The 18,611-nt window shown below is 47.7% G+C and overlaps 1 protein-coding gene across 1 annotated transcript in view; it reads right to left on the bottom strand.

The window, feature by feature from the left end:
• Positions 1 to 2,908: 2,908 nt before the first annotated feature.
• LOC139273679 (zinc finger protein 420-like) overlaps positions 2,909 to 18,611 on the bottom strand; it is a 60,095-nt gene continuing 44,392 nt past the window's right edge. Inside the window, exon 4 of the mRNA XM_070890717.1 lies at positions 2,909 to 3,772. Coding sequence (XP_070746818.1) covers positions 3,187 to 3,772 — 586 coding nt within the window. The 3' untranslated portion in view covers positions 2,909 to 3,186. The remainder of the gene's footprint in view (positions 3,773 to 18,611) is intronic.

The raw sequence follows: 18,611 nt of genomic DNA, 5'->3' as shown, positions 1-18,611 counted from the left end.
CCTTAGTCAGTAATGCCCGATTACCTTTGTTATTCTCTCTGTCCCTTCCCGATACACTCTGCTTATTTTTACCCAAAACTCTGCTCTGCTCTACAGCCTTGACATGTCTCTTGTTGCTGTTTCTCTGTATCTACAGCGTGTTGTATTTTCCTGGATCTCCCCACCCCGCCTTCATTAGTTTAAAGCACTGTGTGTTGCTCTAGTTATTCAATTCGCCAGGACGTTGGTTCCTGCCCAGTTCAAGTCAAGCCCATCCCAATGGAACAGCTCCCTCTTTGTGTGAGTGAACAGCTCCCAGTGAAAAAGAAGGGTGGTAAGAGAAGGGATAACCAGCCGTGGATAACCAAGGAAATAAAGGAGAGTATCAAATCAAAGACCAATGCGTATAAGGTGGCCAAGGTTAGTGGGAAACTAGAGGATTGGGAAAATTTTAAGCAACAGCAAAGAATGACTAAAAAAGCAATAAAGGAAAAATAGATTACGAAGGTAAACTTGCGCAAAACATAAAAACAGATAGTAAAAGCTTTTACAGATATATAAAATGGAAAAGAGTGACTAAAGTAAATGTTGGTCCCTTAGAAGATGAGAAGGGGGATTTAATAATGGGAAATGTGGAAATGGCTGAGACCTTAAACAATTATTTTGCTTCGATCTTCACAGTGGAAGACACAAAATCCATGCCAAAAATTGCTGGTCACAGGAATGTGGGGAGGACCTTGAGACAATCACTATCACTAGGGGGGTAGTGCTGGACAGGCTAATGGGACTCAAGGTAGACAAGTCCCCTGGTCCTGATGAAATGCATCCCAGGGTATTAAAAGAGATGGCGGAAGTTATAACAGATGCATTCGTTATAATCTACCAAAATTCTCTGGACTCTGGGGAGGTACAAGCGGATTGGAAAGCAGCTAATGTAACGTCTCTGTTTAAAAAAGGGGGCAGACAAAAGGCAGGTAACTATAGGCCGGTTAGTTTAACATCTGTAGTGGAGAAAATGCTTGAAACTATCATCAAGGAAGAAATAGCATGACATCAAGATAGGAATAGTGCAATCAAGCAGATGCAGCATGGATTCATGAAGGGGAAATCATGTTTAACTAATTTACTGGAATTCTTTGAGGATATAACGATCATGGTGGATAGAGGTGTACCGATGGATGTGGTGTATTTAGATTTCCAAAAGGCATTCGATAAGGTGCCACACAAAAGGTTACTGCAGAAGGTAAAGGTACGCGGAGTCAGAGGAAATGTATTATAGCATGGATAGAGAATTGGCTGGCTAACAGAAAGCAGAGAGTCGGGATAAATGGGTCCTTTTCGGGTTGGAAATCTGTGGTTAGTGGTGTGCCACAGGGATCGGTGCTGGGACCACAACTGTTTACAATATACATAGATGACCTAGAAGAGGGAGCAGAGTGTAGTGTAACAAAATTTGCAGATGACACTAAGATAAGTGGGAAAGCGGGTTGTGTAGAGGACACAGAGAAGCTGCAAAGAGATTTGGATAGGTTAAGCGAATGGGCTAAGGTTTGGCAGATGGAATACAATGTCGGAAAGTGTGAGGTCATCCACCTTGGGGAAAAAAACAGTAAAAGGGAATATTATTTGAATGGGGAGAAATTACAACATGCTGCGGTGCAGAGGGACCTGGGGGTCCTTGTGCATAAATCCCCAAAAGTTAGTTTGCAAGTGCAGCAGGTAATCAGGAAGGCGAATGGAATGTTGACCTTCATTGCGAGAGGGATGGAGTACAAAAGCAGGGAGGTCCTGCTGCAACTGTATAGGGTATTGGTAAGGCCGCACCTGGAGTACTGCGTGCGGTTTTGGTCACCTTTCTTAAGGAAGTTATACTGGCTTTGGAGGGGGTACAGAGACGATTCACTAGGCTGATTCCGGAGATGAGGGGGTTACCTTATGATGATAGATTGAGTAGACTGGGTCTTTACGCGTTGGAGTTCAGAGGGATGAGGGGTGATCTTATAGAAACATTTAAAATCATGAAAGGGTAGACAAGATAAAGGTAGAGAGGTTGTTTCCACTGGTAGGGGAGACTAGAATTAGGGGGCACAGCCTCAAAATACAGGGGAGCCAATTTAAAACCGAGTTGAGAAGGTATTTCTTCTCCCAGAGGGTTGTGAATCTGTGGAATTCTCTGCCCAAGGAACCAGTTGAGGCTAGCTCATTGAATGTATTCAAGTCACAGATAGATAAATTTTTAACCAATAAGGGAATTAAGGGTTATGGGGAGCGGGCGGGTAAGTGGAGCTGAGTCCACGGCCAGATCAGCCATGATCTTATCGAATGGCGGAGCAGGTTCGAGGGGCTAGATGCCCTACTCCTGTTCCTAATTCTTATGTTCTTTTTGCCCAGTGCTGGTGTTATTGTGCATAAAGCAAACTCATGCGTCCCACACCAATCTTTGGGCCACGCATTTACTTTCTAATCTGCTTATCTCTACACCAATTGGCGTGTGGCTCAGGTAACAATCCAGAGATTATTACCTTTTGGTTTAGCTTTTTCATTTGGACCCCAACTCCTCTATCTCGTTGAGCAGAAACTCATTCCTAGTCCTACCTATGTCTTTGGTTCCTACATTATCCATGAAAACTGGATCTTCCCCTTCTGACTCCAAGTGTCTGACCCAGAGATATCCCAGGAAGGGTGCAGAATGTTCAGTGTCTGAGCTGCCCCAGGGAGAGGGGGGGTGGGGGGTGCCGTGTGTGATGTCCTTGTGGGGAGAATGAGATCAGTGTCTGACCCTGAGCTGCCCTCATTCCTCCTGCCCTCGGGGGCAGTCACGTTCCTCTCAGTCAGAGTTAATTGGATGGACAGCGTCATCTACTGGACACCGGCGGTATATCAAGGCACATCCTGTCCGGCTCCATCCCAGAGAAATCCAAAACCAACCTGCAGACTCAATTCATTTTATTCTCAATTGTTTAAAAAAGATTAGCTCCATTTGTTGTAGTTTTCAGTATTTCAAGAAAGCCCTTTAAAGAGTTAAGGATGGATGCAAACACAATCAGCATTATTTTTATCAGCCTTTTCCCTTGATTAATTGGTCAAATATCCAGAATATTAAACTCCAGCCCAGTTATAGGGAAATCAATATCAGCAGAAAGAAACCTCAACAGTCAGAATGAACACGATTTAATCTGGGATAACAGCAGAATCCAAACCCTGCAGTCACTTGTGAACTCGCTGGTGTTTCAGCAGGTTGGAGGAAGTAGTGAATTCCACCGGACATACAAGCCTCTCCCCAGTGTGAACTCGCTGGTGTGTCAGCAAGCGGGATGACACAGTGAATCCCTTGCCACACATGGAGCAGGTGAACGGTGTCTCCCCAGTGTGAACTCGCTGGTGTGTCAGCAGGTGGGATGAGGTAGTGAATCCCTTCTTGCAAACGGAGCAGGTGAACGGTCTCTCCCCAGTGTGAAATCGCTGGTGTCTCAGCAGGTGGGATGAGGTAGTGAATCCCTTCCTGCAAACTGAGCAGGTGAACGGTCTCTCCCCAGTGTGAACTCGCTGGTGTCTCAGCAGGCTGGATGACTGAGTAAATCCCTCCCCACACACTGAGCATGTGAACGGCCTCTCGCCAGTATGAACTCGCTGGTGCATCAGCAGCTGGGATGAGGTAGTGAATCCCTTCCCACACATGGAGCAGGTGAACGGTCTCTCTCCAGTGTGAACTCGCTGGTGAGTGAGAAGGTGGGATGAACAAATGAATCCCTTCCCACAGAGTAAACAGGCGAACGGTCTCTCCCCGGAATGACTGCGTCGATGAGTTTCCAGCAGGGACGGGAATTTGAATCCCTTCCCACAGTCCCCACATTTCCATGGTTTCTCCATGGTGCTGGTACCCTTGTGTCTCTCCAGTTGAAGCCTCGTCCACACACAGAACACGTGTACGGTTTCTACCTGCAGTGAATGGTGCGATGTTTTTCCAGGCTGTGTAACTGGTTAAAGTTCCTACCACAGTCAGTGCACTGGAACACTCTCACTTGGGTGTGTGTGTCTTGGTGTTTTTCTAGTCACACTGATGTTTGAAATCTGTAGCCACAGACAGAACAGACAAACATTTCTCCTTCCACATTCAAAGGCCTGAGGTATCGAATGATTCAGTCAGATCTTGACGTGATGTTTGGTTAGTGTTTCCCGTCTGCAAATCCTCCCCTTCTATTACCCTGGAAAAGGAGTTTGCAAAAATAATGTCAAGTACAGGACAGAAATTCAGAACAGATAATTCTAGATTTTATGGAAAATTCTTTCCTCTCTTGTTCCTTTAAAGCTGTAAATCCCCGTCCCATACACTCTCCGTCTTCCTTGTGCTGAAATTCAAACACCTCGCATGTCTGAAGACAGCTTGTCCTCCGCTCCCAGTTTTCACCACCAACTCTGTCTGGGTTCAGTTCTACACTCACTGGTGCCCCTTCCTCTCCTCCCCTGAAGGTGCTGACTCTGGCTGGGTTCAGTTCTACACTCACTGGTTCCCCTCCCTCTCCTCTCCTGAAGGTGCTGACTCTGGCTGGGTTCAGTTCTACACTCACTGGTTCCCCTCCCTCTCCTCCCCTGAAGGTGCTGACTCTGGCTGGGTTCAGTTCTACACTCACTGGTTCCTCTCCATCTCCTTCCCTGAAGGTACTGACTCTGGCTGGGTTCAGTTCTACACTCACTGGTTCCCCTCCCTCTCCTTCCCTGAAGGTACTGACTCTGGCTGGGTTCAGTTCTACACTCACTGGTTCCCCTCCCTCTCCTCCCCTGAAGGTGCTGACTCTGGCTGGGTTCAGTTCTACACTCACTGGTTCCCCTCCATCTCCTCCCCTGAAGGTGCTGACTCTGGCTGGGTTCAGTTCTACACTCACTGGTTCCCCTCCATCTCCTCCCCTGAAGGTGCTGACTCTGGCTGGGTTCAGTTCTACACTCACTGGTTCCCCTCCCTCTCCTCCCCTGAAGGTGCTGACTCTGGCTGGGTTCAGTTCTACACTCACTGGTTCCCCTCCCTCTCCTCTCCTGAAGGTGCTGACTCTGGCTGGGTTCACTGGGACCCTAAAGCCCCGCCCACACATTGTTCTTTCACAAAGATGACCACGCATGCGTTCTACTGCTCGCTGAATCACGATGGCGGCGCACCAACCTGCAGCTTTCCTTTACAAAGATGGCGACCGTGAGCCTGGGCCTATTACTGCGAAAACGCCCCGGAGCTGCAAATCGGAGACCTGTTGTTTTTTTAGTTCGGGTTGGTGGTCTGCACCAGGTGATTATGAAGCTCATCTGTCAAGTACATTACTCCCCTGCGCCCCGATGATTGAAATTCGACTCCAAACTACACGTCCGACCTCCTCCGCCTGCTCACACACCGCGGCCGCCTCTAATCAAGGTCACACTGCGCATGCTCCATATACAGCCCACGCCTGCGTACTGGGCTACGCCAGTGAGACGACCTCCTGACGTCACAGGAAGGCGGCGGGAGGGCGCCCGTGCGCAGGCGCGAAGTTTAAAATAAAATAACCTAACCTGGCATTTGTTTATTTTGATACCATGATAAAGCGAAGAATCTGCTCATAAAACTAAATCGACTGCTGCAAATGTTTCATGAATTAATCGCGGTTTTTAACGGTCTCCCCCCCCCAGTTGTCAGGGGAGACGCGTCAGGTTCGCCAGCCACAGACCGGATGTGACGCACAGACGCCGGAAGTGGGGGTTAGCAGTAGCGCCGGCGAGGCTGGTTCCGGCGGACAATGTCGGAGCGGAAATCTTTCACGGCAAAGGAGCCAAAGGTGGGCAGTGCAAACGTTACGCTCAAAGCTTCCCTGATAAAGTGCAACATCATCACCGACACCTGGGAGTCCCTGGCCAAAGACCGCCCTAAGTGGAGGAAGTGTATCCGGGAGGGCGCTGGGCACCTCGAGTCTCATCGCCGAGAGCGGCAGTAAACAAGCGCAGGCAGCGGAAGCAGTGTGCGGCAAACCAGTCCCACCCTCCCTTTCCTCCAACCACTGACTGTCCCACCTGTGACAGGGACTGTGGCTCTCGTATTGGTCTGTTCAGTCACCTGAGGACTCACTTTTAGAGTGGAAGCAAGTCTCCCTCAATTCCGAGGGACTGTTTATGATGATGATGGAGGCCCCGGGGACCGCGAGCGGGAGCGAGGCACTTCTGTGGGTCCAGCTGGAGGTGGGCGGAGCTGCAGGGTATACGTGTGGGACCTGTCCACACAGCGCTGGCAGGGGAGACCCAGTCTCCATCACCGGCCCGGTGCTGAATTAACCTGATCTCGGCCGGTGTGCGCGAATAAGAACATGATTGGAGCTTGATGTCCCTGGACTGGGCTGGGGGGCTGCTGGGGTTTGCTAATCAGCCAGGATCGCTGCTCTTACTCGCTATTCAACGGCCCAAGAATTCAAGAGCATGGAGGTTATGCTTGAACTGTATTAAACATGAGTTAAGCCTCAGCTAGAGTACTGCGATCAGTTCTGGTCACCACGTTACAGGAAAGATGTGATAGCACTGGAGAGAGTACCGAGGAAATTTATGCGGATGTTGCCTGGACTGGAGAATTTTAGCGATGAGGAAAGATTGGATAGGCCGGGTTTCTTTTGTTTGGAACAGAGGAGGCTGAGGGGAGACCTTATTGAGGTGTATAAAATTATGATAGGTCTAGATAGAGTGGGTAGGAAGGACCTATTTCCCTTGGCTGAGTGGTCAACAAGGGGCATAGATTTAAATTAGAGAGGGTTTGAAGGGAGTTTTCTTCACCCAGAGGGTGATTTGGGTCTGGAACTCACTGCCTGAAAGGCAGAAACCCTCACCACATTTAAAAAGTCCTTGGATGTGTGCTTGAAGTGCTGTAACGTACAGGACTACAGACCAAGTGCTGGAAAGTGGGATTATACTGGATAGCTGTTTGTTGGACATGGTGGGCCAAAATGAGGCAGTGTTTAGGGTTGGTTGCGAGCCGAATAGCTCATCAGCAAAACCTTACATCCCCGTGTGGGTCATCGCCTCGGCAAGAGGAAGGGTCTTGGGGCATTATTGGAGAACACCGGGGGTTCGTTGAAGGAAGAAATTGATTGCTGGCTCCTCTGTCTGATCTTTTACAGATGTCAGACTAGATGTCACCCCCGTGGCCTCGGGCTCCACTCCAGGCTCACAGCCAGCAGAGGATACCCCCAACATCTGGGGCGACTTCACCTCAGTGATCAAGTAAGTAAATACTGACACGCTCCCTGGAGGCCCCTTAAATATATCGATACGCTCCTGGGGCTCCCAGTTAATACTGACACACTCCCCGGGGACTTCCTATAAATACTGACGCACTCCCCGGAGACTCCCTATAAATACTGACGCACTCCCCGGGGACTCCCTATAAATACTGACGCACTCCCCGGGGACTCCCTGTAAATACTGATGCACTCCCCGGGGACTCCCTATAAATACTTATGCACTCCCCGGGGACTCCCTGTAAATACTGACCCACTTCTGGCAACCCCCTGTAAATACTGACACACTCCCGGGGACCTCCTGTAAATACTGACACACTCCCAGGGATTCCCTGTAAATACTGACACACTCCCGGGGATCCCCTGTAAATGCTGATACACACCCGGGGATCCCCTATAAACACTGACACACTCCCAGGGATCCACTGTAAATACTGTCACACTCCCAGGGATCCCCTGTAAATACTGACACACTCCTGGGGATCCCCTGTAAATACTGACACACTCCCGGGGATCCACTGTAAATACTGACACACTCATGGCAGGATAGCACAGACACGTGTAGTCATGGCAGGAGACCCGCTGTACACGTATCATGCTCCTCCTGTGTTATGTGGGAACTCAGGGACGCTTCCAGTGTCCCTGATGACACTACATGTGCAGGAAGTGTATCTTGCTGCAGCACCTGACAGACTGCATTGCGGCACGGTAGCTGCGTATGGATTCACTCTGGAGCATCCGCGATGCTGAGGATGTCGTGAATAGCACGTTTAGTGAGTTGGTCACACCGCAGGCAAGGGTTACTCAGGCAGCTAAGAAATGGATGACCATCAGGTAGAACAGTGGAAGGAAAGTGGTGCAGGAGTCCCCTGCAGTCATCCCCCTCCAAAACAGATACACTGTTTTGGGTATTGTTGGGGGGGATGACTCATCAGTGGAAGGCAGCAGCAGCCAACTTCATAGCACTATGGGTGGCTCTGCTGCACAAGAGGGCAGGAAGAAGAATGGGAAAGCTATAGTGGTAGAGGATTCTATTGTAAGGGGAATAGATAGGTGTTTCTGCGGCCGCAATCGAGACTCCAGGATGGTATGTTGCATCCCTGGTGCAAGGGTCAAGGATGTCTGAGTGGCTGCAGAATATTTTGGAGGGGGAGGGTAAATAGCCAGTTGTCGTGGTGCATGTAGTTATCAACGATATAGGTAAAAAACGGGATGAGGTCCTACAAGCTGAATTTAGGGAGCGAGGAGTTAAATGAAAAAGCAGGATTTCAAAGGTAGTAATCTCAGGATTGCTACCAGTGCCACGTGCTAGTCAGAGTAGGAATTGCAGGATAGCTAAAATGAATATGTGACTTGAGTGGTGCAGGAGGGAGGGATTCAAATTCCTGGGACATTGGAACCGGTTCTGGAGGAGGTGGGACTAGTACAAACCAGATGGTCTGCACCTGGGTAGGACTGGAACCAATGTCCTGTGAAAGTGTTTGCTACTGCTGTTTGGGAGGGGTTAAACTAATATGGCAGGGGGATGGGAATCTATGCAGGGAGACAGAGGGAAGTAAAATGGGAGCAAAAGATAGAAAGAAGAAAAGTAAAAGTGGATGGCAGAGAAACCCAAGGCAAAAATCAAAAAGGGCCACATTACAGCCAAAGTCTAAAGCGACAAAGTGTGTTAAAAAGACAAGCCTGAAGCCTCTGTGCCTTAATGCGAGAAGTATTTGTAATAAGGTGGAAGAATTAACTGCGCAGGCAGCTAATAACGAATATAATATAATTGGGGTTACGCAGACATGGCTTCAGGGTGACCAAGGCTGGGAATTCAACATCTTGGAGTATTCAACATTCAGGAAGGATAGACAGAAAGGAAAAGGAGGTGGGGTAGCGTTGCTGGTTAAAGAGGAAATTAACTCAGTCGTAAGGAAGGACATTAGCTTGGATGATAGGGAATCTGTATGGGTAGAGCTGCAGAATACCAAAGGACAGAAAACGCTAGTGGGAGTTGTGTACAGACCACCAAACAATAGTAGTGAGGTTGGGGACAGCATCAAACAAGAAATTAGGGATGCGTGCAATAAAGGTACAGCAGTTATCATGGGCGACTTTAATCTACATATAGATTGGGCTAACGAAACTGGTAACAGTACAGTGGAGGAGGATTTCCTGGAGTGTATTATGAATGGTTTTCTAGACCAATATGTTGAGTAACCAACTAGAGGGCTGGCCATCGTAGACTGGGTGATGTGTAACGAGAAAGGACTAATTAGCAATCTTCTTGTGCGAGGCCCCTTGGGGAAGAGTGACCATAATATGGTAGAATTTTTTATTAAGATGGAGAGTGACACAGTTAATTCAGAGACTAGGGTCCTGAACTTAAGGAAAGGTAACTTCGATGGTATGAGACATGAATTGGCTAGAATCGGCTGGCAAAAGATACTTAAAGGGTTGACGGTGGATAGGCAATGGCAAATATTTAAAGATCATATGGATGAACTTCAACAATTGTACATCCCGTCTGGAGTAAAAATAAAACGGGGAAGGTGGCTGAACCGTGGCTAACAAGGGAAATTAGGGATCATGTTAAATCCAAGGAAGAGGCATATAAATTGGCCAGAAAAAGCAGAAAACCTGAGGACTGGGAGAAATTTAGAATTCAGCATAGGAGGGTTTAATTAGAAGGGGGGAAATAGAGTATGAGAGAAAGCTTGCTGGGAACATAAAAACTGACTGCAAAAGCTTCTCTAGATATGTGAAGAGGAAAAGATTAGCGAAGCCAAACATAGGTCCCTTGTAGTCAGAATCAGGTGGATTTATAATGGGGAACAAAGAAATGACAGACAAATACTTTAGTTCTGCCTTCACTAAGGAAGACACAAATAACGTTCTGGAAATACTAGGGGACCGAAGCTCTAGCGAGAAGGAGGAACTGAAGGAAATCCTTATTAGCCAGAAAATTGTTTTAGGGAAAATTATGGGATTGAAGGCCGATAAATCCCCAGGGCTTGATAGTCTGCATCCAAGAGTACTTACGGAAGTGGCCCTAGAAATAGTGGATGCATTGGTAATCATTTTCCAACAGTCTATCGACTCTGGATCAGTTCCTATGGACTGGAGTGTAGCTAATGTAACAGCACTTTCTAAAAAAGAAGTGACAGAGAAAACAGGAAATTATTGACCAGTTAGCCTGACATCAGTAGTGGGGAAAATGTTGGAATCAATTATTAAAGACGAAATAGCAGCGCATTTGGAAAGTAGTGACAGGATTGGTCCAAGTCAGCATGGATTTACGAAAGGGAAATCATGCTTGACAAATCTTCTAGAAATTTTTGAGGATGTAACTAGTCGAGTAAACAAGGGAGAACCAGTGGATGTGGTGTATTTGGACTCAAAATTCTTTTGACAAGGTCCCTCACAAGAGATTGGTGTGCAAAATTCAAGCACATGGTATTGGGGGTAATGTATTAACGTGGATAGAGAACTGGTTGGCAGACAGGAAGCAGAGAGTCGGGATAAACGGGTCCTTTTCAGAATGGCAGGCAGTGACAAGTGGGGTGCCGCAGGGCTCAATGCTGGGACCCCAGCTATTTACAGCTTATCAATGATTTAGATGAAGGAATTGAGAGTAAAATCTCCAGGTTTGCAGGTGACACTAAGCTGGGTGGCGGTGTGAGCTGTGAGGAGGATGCTGTGAGGTTATCCACTTTGGGGGCAAAAACATGAAGGCAGAATATTATCTGAATGGCGGCAAATTAGGAAAAGGGGAGGTGCAACGAGACCTGGGTGTCATGATACATCAGTCATTGAAGGTTGGCATGCAGGTGCAGCAGGCGGTGAAGAAGGCAAATGGCATGTTGCCCTTCATAGCTAGGGGATTTGAGTATAGGAGCAGGGAGGTCTTACTGCAGTTGTACAGGGCCTTGTTGAGGCCTCACTTGGAATATTGTGTTCAGTTTTGGTCTCCTAATCTGAGGAAGGACGTTCTTGCTATTGAGGGAGTGCAGAGAAGGTTCACCAGACCGATGCCCGGGATGGCAGGACTGACATATGAGGAGAGACTGGATCGACTGGGCCTGTATTCACTGGAGTTTAGAAGAATGAGAGGGGATCTCATAGAAACATATAAAATTCTGATGGGACTGGACAGGTTAGATGCAGGAAGAATGTTCCCGATGTTGGGGAAGTCCAGAACCAGGGGACACAATCTAAGGATAAGGGATAAGCCATTTAGGACTGAGATGAGGAGAAATGTCTTCACTCAGAGAGTTGTTAACCTATGGAGTTTGTTATATATATTCAAGAGGGAGTTGGATATGGCCCTTACGGCTAAAGGGATCAAGGGGTATGGCGAGAAGGCAGGAAAGGGGTACTGAGGTGAATGATCAGCCATGATCTTATTGAATGGTGGTACAGGCTCGAAGGGCTGAATGGCCTACTCCTGCACCTATTTTCTATGTTTCTACTCCCGGGGATTCCCTGTAGACAATGACACACTCCCAGGGACCTCCTGTAAATACTGACACACTCCCGGGCACCCGTTGTAAATACTGACATCCCTTTGAGTGAAGAAATTTATCCTTATCTCAGTCCTAAATGGCCGACTCCTTATTCTGAGACAGTGAACCCTAGTTCATCATCCCATCATCTACCCTTTAAAGACCTTTTATGTACGTCAATGAAATTACTGCTCATTCTTCTAAATTCTAGGGAATATAGGCCTGGTCTCCTTAATCTCTCCTCATAATACAATACACCCATCCCAGGAACCAGTCTGGTGAACCTTCATTGCACTCCCTCTATGGCAAGTATATCCCTCCTTTGATAAGGATGCCAAAACTGTACTCCAGGCGTGGTCTCACCAGGGCCCTATATAATTGCAGTAAGATATGTTTACTCTCATACTATAAGGGTAAGAGGTGTCACAGTTGTGTTAGGTGGACTGGTTGGGCTGGGTGCTCTTTGCCTTTCTGTCATTGTTCATAGGTTTATATATAACCTTCAGGCCTGTTGACCAAGGGCCGTGCGGCTCTTTGTCAGCCGGCGTGGACATGATGGGCCGAAATGGCCTCCTTCTGCGTTGTAAATTTCTATGTTTCTATACTCCAAACCTTTTGTAATAAAGGCCAACATAACATTTGCTTTCCTAATTGCTTGCTATACCTGCATGTTAACTTTCAGTGATTCGTGTACAAGGTCACCCAGGTCCCTCTGAACACCAACATTTCCCAATCTCTCACCATTTAAAGATACACTGCTTTTCTATTTTGCCGACCAAAGCGGATAACTTCACATTTAGCCACACTATATTCCATCTGCCATGTTCTTGGCCTCTCATTTAACCTGTCTGTGTCCCTTTGCAGCCTCTTTGCATTAACCTCACAAATAAGTTTCCCATCTAGCTTTGTATCATCAGTCAACTTGGATACATTACACTCGGCCCGCTCATCTAAGTCATTGATATAGATTGTAGCTGAGGCCCAAGCACTGATCCTTGTGGTACCCCACTAGTTACAGCTTGCTAACCCGAGAATGACCCGTTTTTTTCTACTCTCTGTTTTCTGTCCATTGACCAATCCTCAATCCATGTAATATATTACCCCCAATCCCATGAGTCCTAAATTTGTGCCTCTCTGTCCCTCTCTCTGCCCAACTCTCACTGTCCCCTTCTCTCTCTCGCGCTCTCTGTCAGTTTCTCTGTCCATCTGTCTCTCTCTCCGTCGGTCTCTCTCCATGTCAGTGTCTCTTTCTCTCGCCATCTCTCTCTCTCTCGCTCTGTTAGTCTCTCTCTGTCCTCTGTCCTCTCTCTCTCTCTCTCTCTTTCTGTCAGTCTCTCTCCGTCTCCCTCTCTGTGTCAGTGTCTCTTTCTCGTGCCATCTCTCTCTCTGTCAGTCTCTCTCTGTCCTCTCTCTCTCTCTCTCTCTCTCTCTCTTTCTGTCAGTCTCTCTCCGTCTCCCTCTCTGTGTCGGTGTCTCTCTCTCTCGCCATCTCTCTCACTGTCCCTTTCTCTGTCAGTCTCTCTGTCTCGCCTTCTATTGCTCTCTTTCTCTCGGTATTCTTTGCCTGGTATTAATGATTTGTTGTTTTCTGTAGCACCCACAATGACCTTTCCCGCTACAGAGAATCCCCCGACAGGAACATCAGATGAAAGCTTTCTCTCCTGAAATCTGTGCATCCAGTTTGTTTCTTGCTGTCTTGTAGCTAATTACATCTGGAGAGAGCAGAGTGGAAAGGCTGAGGGGATTTGCAGCAATCAGGATCAAACTGTACCCGGAGTGAGTGTGTGTCGGTGTAAATAATAAAGTGAGCAGAAAAGGACCTGTTTGATGGAACACTGTATCTAACCACGTGCTGTCCCTGCCGTGGTGAGTGTTTGATGGGACAATGCAGAGAGAGCCTTACTCTCTATCTAACCCGTGCTGTACCTGCCCTGGGAGTGTTTTATGGGACAGTGTAGAGGGAGCTTTAATCTGTATCTAATCCGTGCTGTACCTGCCCTGGGAGGGTTTGATGGACAGTGTAGAGGGAGCTTTAATCTGCATCTAACCTGTGCTATTACTGAATCATAAAACCATAGAAATTTACAGCATGGAAGAAAGCCATTTCGGCCCATCATGTCCGCGCCGGCCGACCAAGAGCTATCCAGCCTAATCCAATTTTCCAGCTCTAGGTCCGTAGCCCTGCAGGTTACGGCACTTTAAGTGCACATCCAAGTATTTTTTAAATGTGGTGAGGGTTTCTGCCTCGACCACCTTTTCAGGCAGTGAGTTCCAGACCCACCACCCTCTGCGTGAAGACATTTCCCCTAAAATCCCCTCAAAACCGCCTAACAATTACTTTAAATCTATGCCCGCTGGTTGTTGACCCCTCTGCAAAGGGAAATAGGTCCTTCCTATCCCTCTATCCAGGCTCCTCATAATTTTAAACACCTCAATAAGATCTCCCTTCAGCCTTCTCTTTTCCAAAGAAAACAAACCCAGCCTAGCCAATCTTTGCTCATAGCTAAAATTCTCCAGTGCAGGCAACATCCTCGTAAATCTCCTCTGTACCAATCACATCTTTCCTGTAATGTGATGACCACAACTGCACGCAGTACTCTAGCTGTGGCCTATGTTGTGTTTTATACAGTTCGAGCATAATCCCCCCCATGCTCTTGTATTCTATGCCTCGGCTAATAAAGGCAAGTATTCCGTATGCCTTCTTAACCACCTGATCTACCTGGCCTGCTACCTTCAGGGATCTGTGGACACGTCTACACTGAATGTGACGGTTTTTAATGACACCAAGCACTGGGGTTTCAGTTTATTTTGTAGTCCTTGCTCCAAACACATTTTACCTGCTTCCAATCACATTCCTGTCAGGTGGAAGATCGACATTTAATGGCGGATGCCTCACCCAGCCTGCAGTGTGATATAGAATGTGTCTCCCGACTCTCTGACACTTCCTCCTACTTCCCCCGGACCATGACCCCACTACCCAACATCAAACCATCATTTCCCAGACTGTCACAGACCTCATCGCCTCTGGAGATCTTCCCTCTACGGCCGCCAACCTCATAGACCCCCAACCCCACACAGCCCACTTCTATCTCCTTCCACAAACAGGACTGCCCCGGTAGACCCATCGATCCCCAACCTACACAACCCACTTCTATCTCCTTCTACAAACAGGACTGTCCTGGTAGACCCATCGATCCCCAACCTACACAACCCACTTCTATCTCCTTCTACAAACAGGACTGTCCTGGTAGACCCATCGATCCCCAACCTACACAACCCACTTCTAACTCCTTCTACAAACAGGACTGTCCTGGTAGACCCATCGATCCCCAACCTACACAGCCCACTTCTAACTCCTTCCACATACAGGACTGTTCTGGTAGATCCATCGATCCCCAACCCCGCACAACCCACTTCTATCTCCTTCCACAAACAGGAGTGTCCCGGTAGACCCATCGATTCCGAACCTACACAGCCCGCTTCTACCTCCTTCCACAAACAGGACTGTCCTGGTAGACCCATCGATTCCCAACCCCGCACAGCCCGCTTCTATCTCCTTCCACAAACAGGAGTGTCCCGGTAAACCCATCGATCCCCAACTCCACACAGCCTGCTTCTACCTCTTTCCACAAACAGGACTGCCCCGGTAGACCCATCGATCCCCAACCTACACAGCCCACTTCTATCTCCTTCCACAAACAGGAGTGTCCCGGTAGACCCATTGTTTCAGCCTGCTCTTGCCCCACACAACTAATTTCTTCCTACCTCGACTCTACCTTTTCTCCCCTTGTTCACTCTCCTTCCACCTACATCCGCGACTCTTCCGACACACTCTGGCAGTTCCCAGCTTCCTGGCCCCAACCATCTCTTTTTCATTACGAATGTCCAATCCCTCTATACTTCCATCCCCCACCAGGATGGTCTGAGAGCGCTCTGCTTCTTCCTTGTACAGAGGCCCAACTAGGCCCCATCCACCATCATCCTCCTCCGCCTGGCTGAATTTGTTCTGGCATTGAACAACTTCTCCTTTAACTCCACTCACATCCTCCAAATTAAAGGTGTTGCTCTGGGAACCCGCATGGGTCCTACCTATGCCTGCCTTTTCGTGGGATATATGGAATAATTTTTGTTCCAGTCCTACTTGGGTCCTCTCCTCACCCCTTTTTCCGGTACATTGATGACTGTATCGGTGCTGTTTCCTGCTCTCGCCCTGAACTAGAAAATTTAATTCACTTTGCCTCCAATTTCCACTCTTCCCTTCACATGGTCCATATCTGACTCTTCCGCGACTTTTCTGTCTCCATTTCTGGGGATAGACTATTGACAAACATTCACTATAAGCCCACTGACTCCCACAGCTATGTGGACCACACTTCCTCCCACCCCGCATCCTGTAAAGAATTCATTCCATTTTCCCAATTTCTCCGTCTCATCTCCTCTGATGATGCCACCTTCCACACTAGTGCCTCTGATATGCCTCCCTTTTTCCTCAACCAAGGATTCCCCTCCGCCATGGTTAATGTGGCCCTCGACCGTGTCCTTTCTATTTCCCGTATTTCTGCTCTCACCCCTTTCCCTCCCTCTCAGAACCATGATAGGGTTCCCCTTGTCCTCACCTTTTACCCCACCAGCCTCCACGTTCAACGGATCATCCTCGCCATTTCCGCCTCCTCCAGCATGATCCCACGACCAATCACATCTTCCCCTCCCCTCTCAGCATTCCGAAGGGACCGCTCCCTCTGCGATACCCTGGTCCACTCCACAGTCACCCCCAGCAACCCTCCCCTTCCCACGGCACCTTCCCACGCAAGCACAGGAAATGCAACACCGGTCCTTTTACCTCCTCCCTTCCCACTGTCCAGGGCCCCAAACACTCCTTCAGGGTCTTTCAATATAGTATACTGTATTCGCTGCTCACGATGTGGTCGTCTCTACATTGGGGAGACCAAAGGCAGATTGGGTGATGGCTTTGCAGAACACCTTTGTTCCGTCCGTAAGCATGACCCCGAGCTTCTGGTCATCTGTCACTTTAATTCTCCACTCCACTCCCACTCTGACCTCTCTGTCCTCGGCCTCCTACACTGTTCCAATGAAGCTCAATACAAGCTCGAGGTACAGCACCTCATCTTTCGTTTAGGCACTTTACAGCCTACTGGACTCAACATCGAGTTCAACAATTTCAGACCTCACCCTCTGCTCATATTTTGTTCCCTTTCCTCCCTTTTTATTTTTACAAACTACCCCCCACTTTTATTTTTATTATTTTTCTCTGTTTCCCATGGCAGCCTGTAATTATTCCGCTATTGACACCCTATCTAGACTGATCTGTTGTTTACTAATTTGTGCCATTACCATCTCAATTTGGCCCATCATCCCTTTAGTCTCAAATCTCTCCTGCCTTCCACCCTATCACCGACCTTCCTTTTTGTTCTTTTCTCCCCTCCCCCTTTCAGAGCCCCTTGCACTTCCTTAAGAATCTGTTACATTTTGAACCTTTGCCAGTTCTGACAAAGGGTCATCGACCGGTAACGTTAACTCTGTTTCTCTCCACAGATGCTACCTGACCCGTTGAGATTTCCAGCTTTTTCTGTTTTTATTTCCAATTCCAACATCCGCAGTATTTTACTTTTGTGCTCAGCTAGATAAGGTGGTTAAGAAGGCATATGGGATACTTGCCTTTATTAGCTGATGCATAGAATACAAGAGCAGGGAGTTTATGTTTGAACTGTATAAAACACTAGTTAGGTCACAGCTGGAATACTGTGTACAGTTCTGGTCACCACATTACAGGAAAGAGAGGGTACAGAAGAGATTAATCAAGATGTTGCCTGGACTAAGAATTTAACTATGAGGAAAGATTGGCTAGGCTGGGATTGTTTTCTTTGGAACAGAGGAGGCTAAGATGCATAAAATTATGAGGAGTCTAGATAGAGTGGATAGGAAGGCCATAGAAACATAGAAAGTAGGTGCAGGAGTAGGCCATTCGGCCCTTCGAGCTTGCACCGCCATTCAATATGATCATGGCTGATCATGCAACTTCAGTACCCCATTCCTGCTTTCTCTCCATACCCCTGATTCCTTTAGCCGTAAGGGCCACATCTAACTCCCTTTTGAATATATCAAACCAATTGGCCTCAACAACTTTCTGTGGTACAGAATTCCACAGGTTCACAATTCTCTGAGTGAAGAAGTTTCTCCTCATCTCGGTCCAAAATGGCTTACCTCTTATCCTTAGACTGTGACCCCTGGTTCTGGACTTCCCCAACATCGGGAACATTCTTCCCCTTAGCAGAGTGGTCAATAACCAAGGGGCATAGATTTAAAGTAATTGGCAGGAGGTTTAGAGGGGATTTAGAGGTTGGTTGAGGTCTGGAACTCACTGCCTGAAAAGGTGGTAGAGGCAGAAACCCTCATAGCATTTAAAAAGTGCTTGGATGTACATTTGAAGTGCCGTGACCTACAGGCTATGGACCAAGAGCTGGAAAGTGGGATTAGGCTGGATAGCTCCTTGTCAGCCGGCACGAACACAGTGGGCCAAATGGCGGCCTCCTGTGCTGTAAATTTCTATGATTTTATGAAAACTAGAATTGTCTGTTCTGAATTTATATCCTATACTCAGTGGTAATTTTTGAAAACTCCTTTTACAGGGTGTTAGAAGGTGAGAATTTGCAGATGGGAAACTCAAACCAAACATCATGTCAAGATCTGACGGAGTCACACAATTCACCAGGATCTGAATATCATCGGCCTTTGAATGTGGCAGGAAAAACGTTTGTCTGCTCTGTCTGTGGGAAAACATTTCCAACATCAGTGTGACTGGAAAAGTACTGAGACACACACACCCGAGTGAGAGTGTTCCAGTGCACTGCCTGTGGAAAGAGCTTTAACCAGTTACATAGCCTGA

Source organism: Pristiophorus japonicus, chromosome 9, assembly GCF_044704955.1.
Source record: "Pristiophorus japonicus isolate sPriJap1 chromosome 9, sPriJap1.hap1, whole genome shotgun sequence".
Classification (NCBI taxonomy): domain Eukaryota; kingdom Metazoa; phylum Chordata; class Chondrichthyes; family Pristiophoridae; genus Pristiophorus; species Pristiophorus japonicus.
This window is presented reverse-complemented; position numbering and strand designations above follow the sequence as displayed.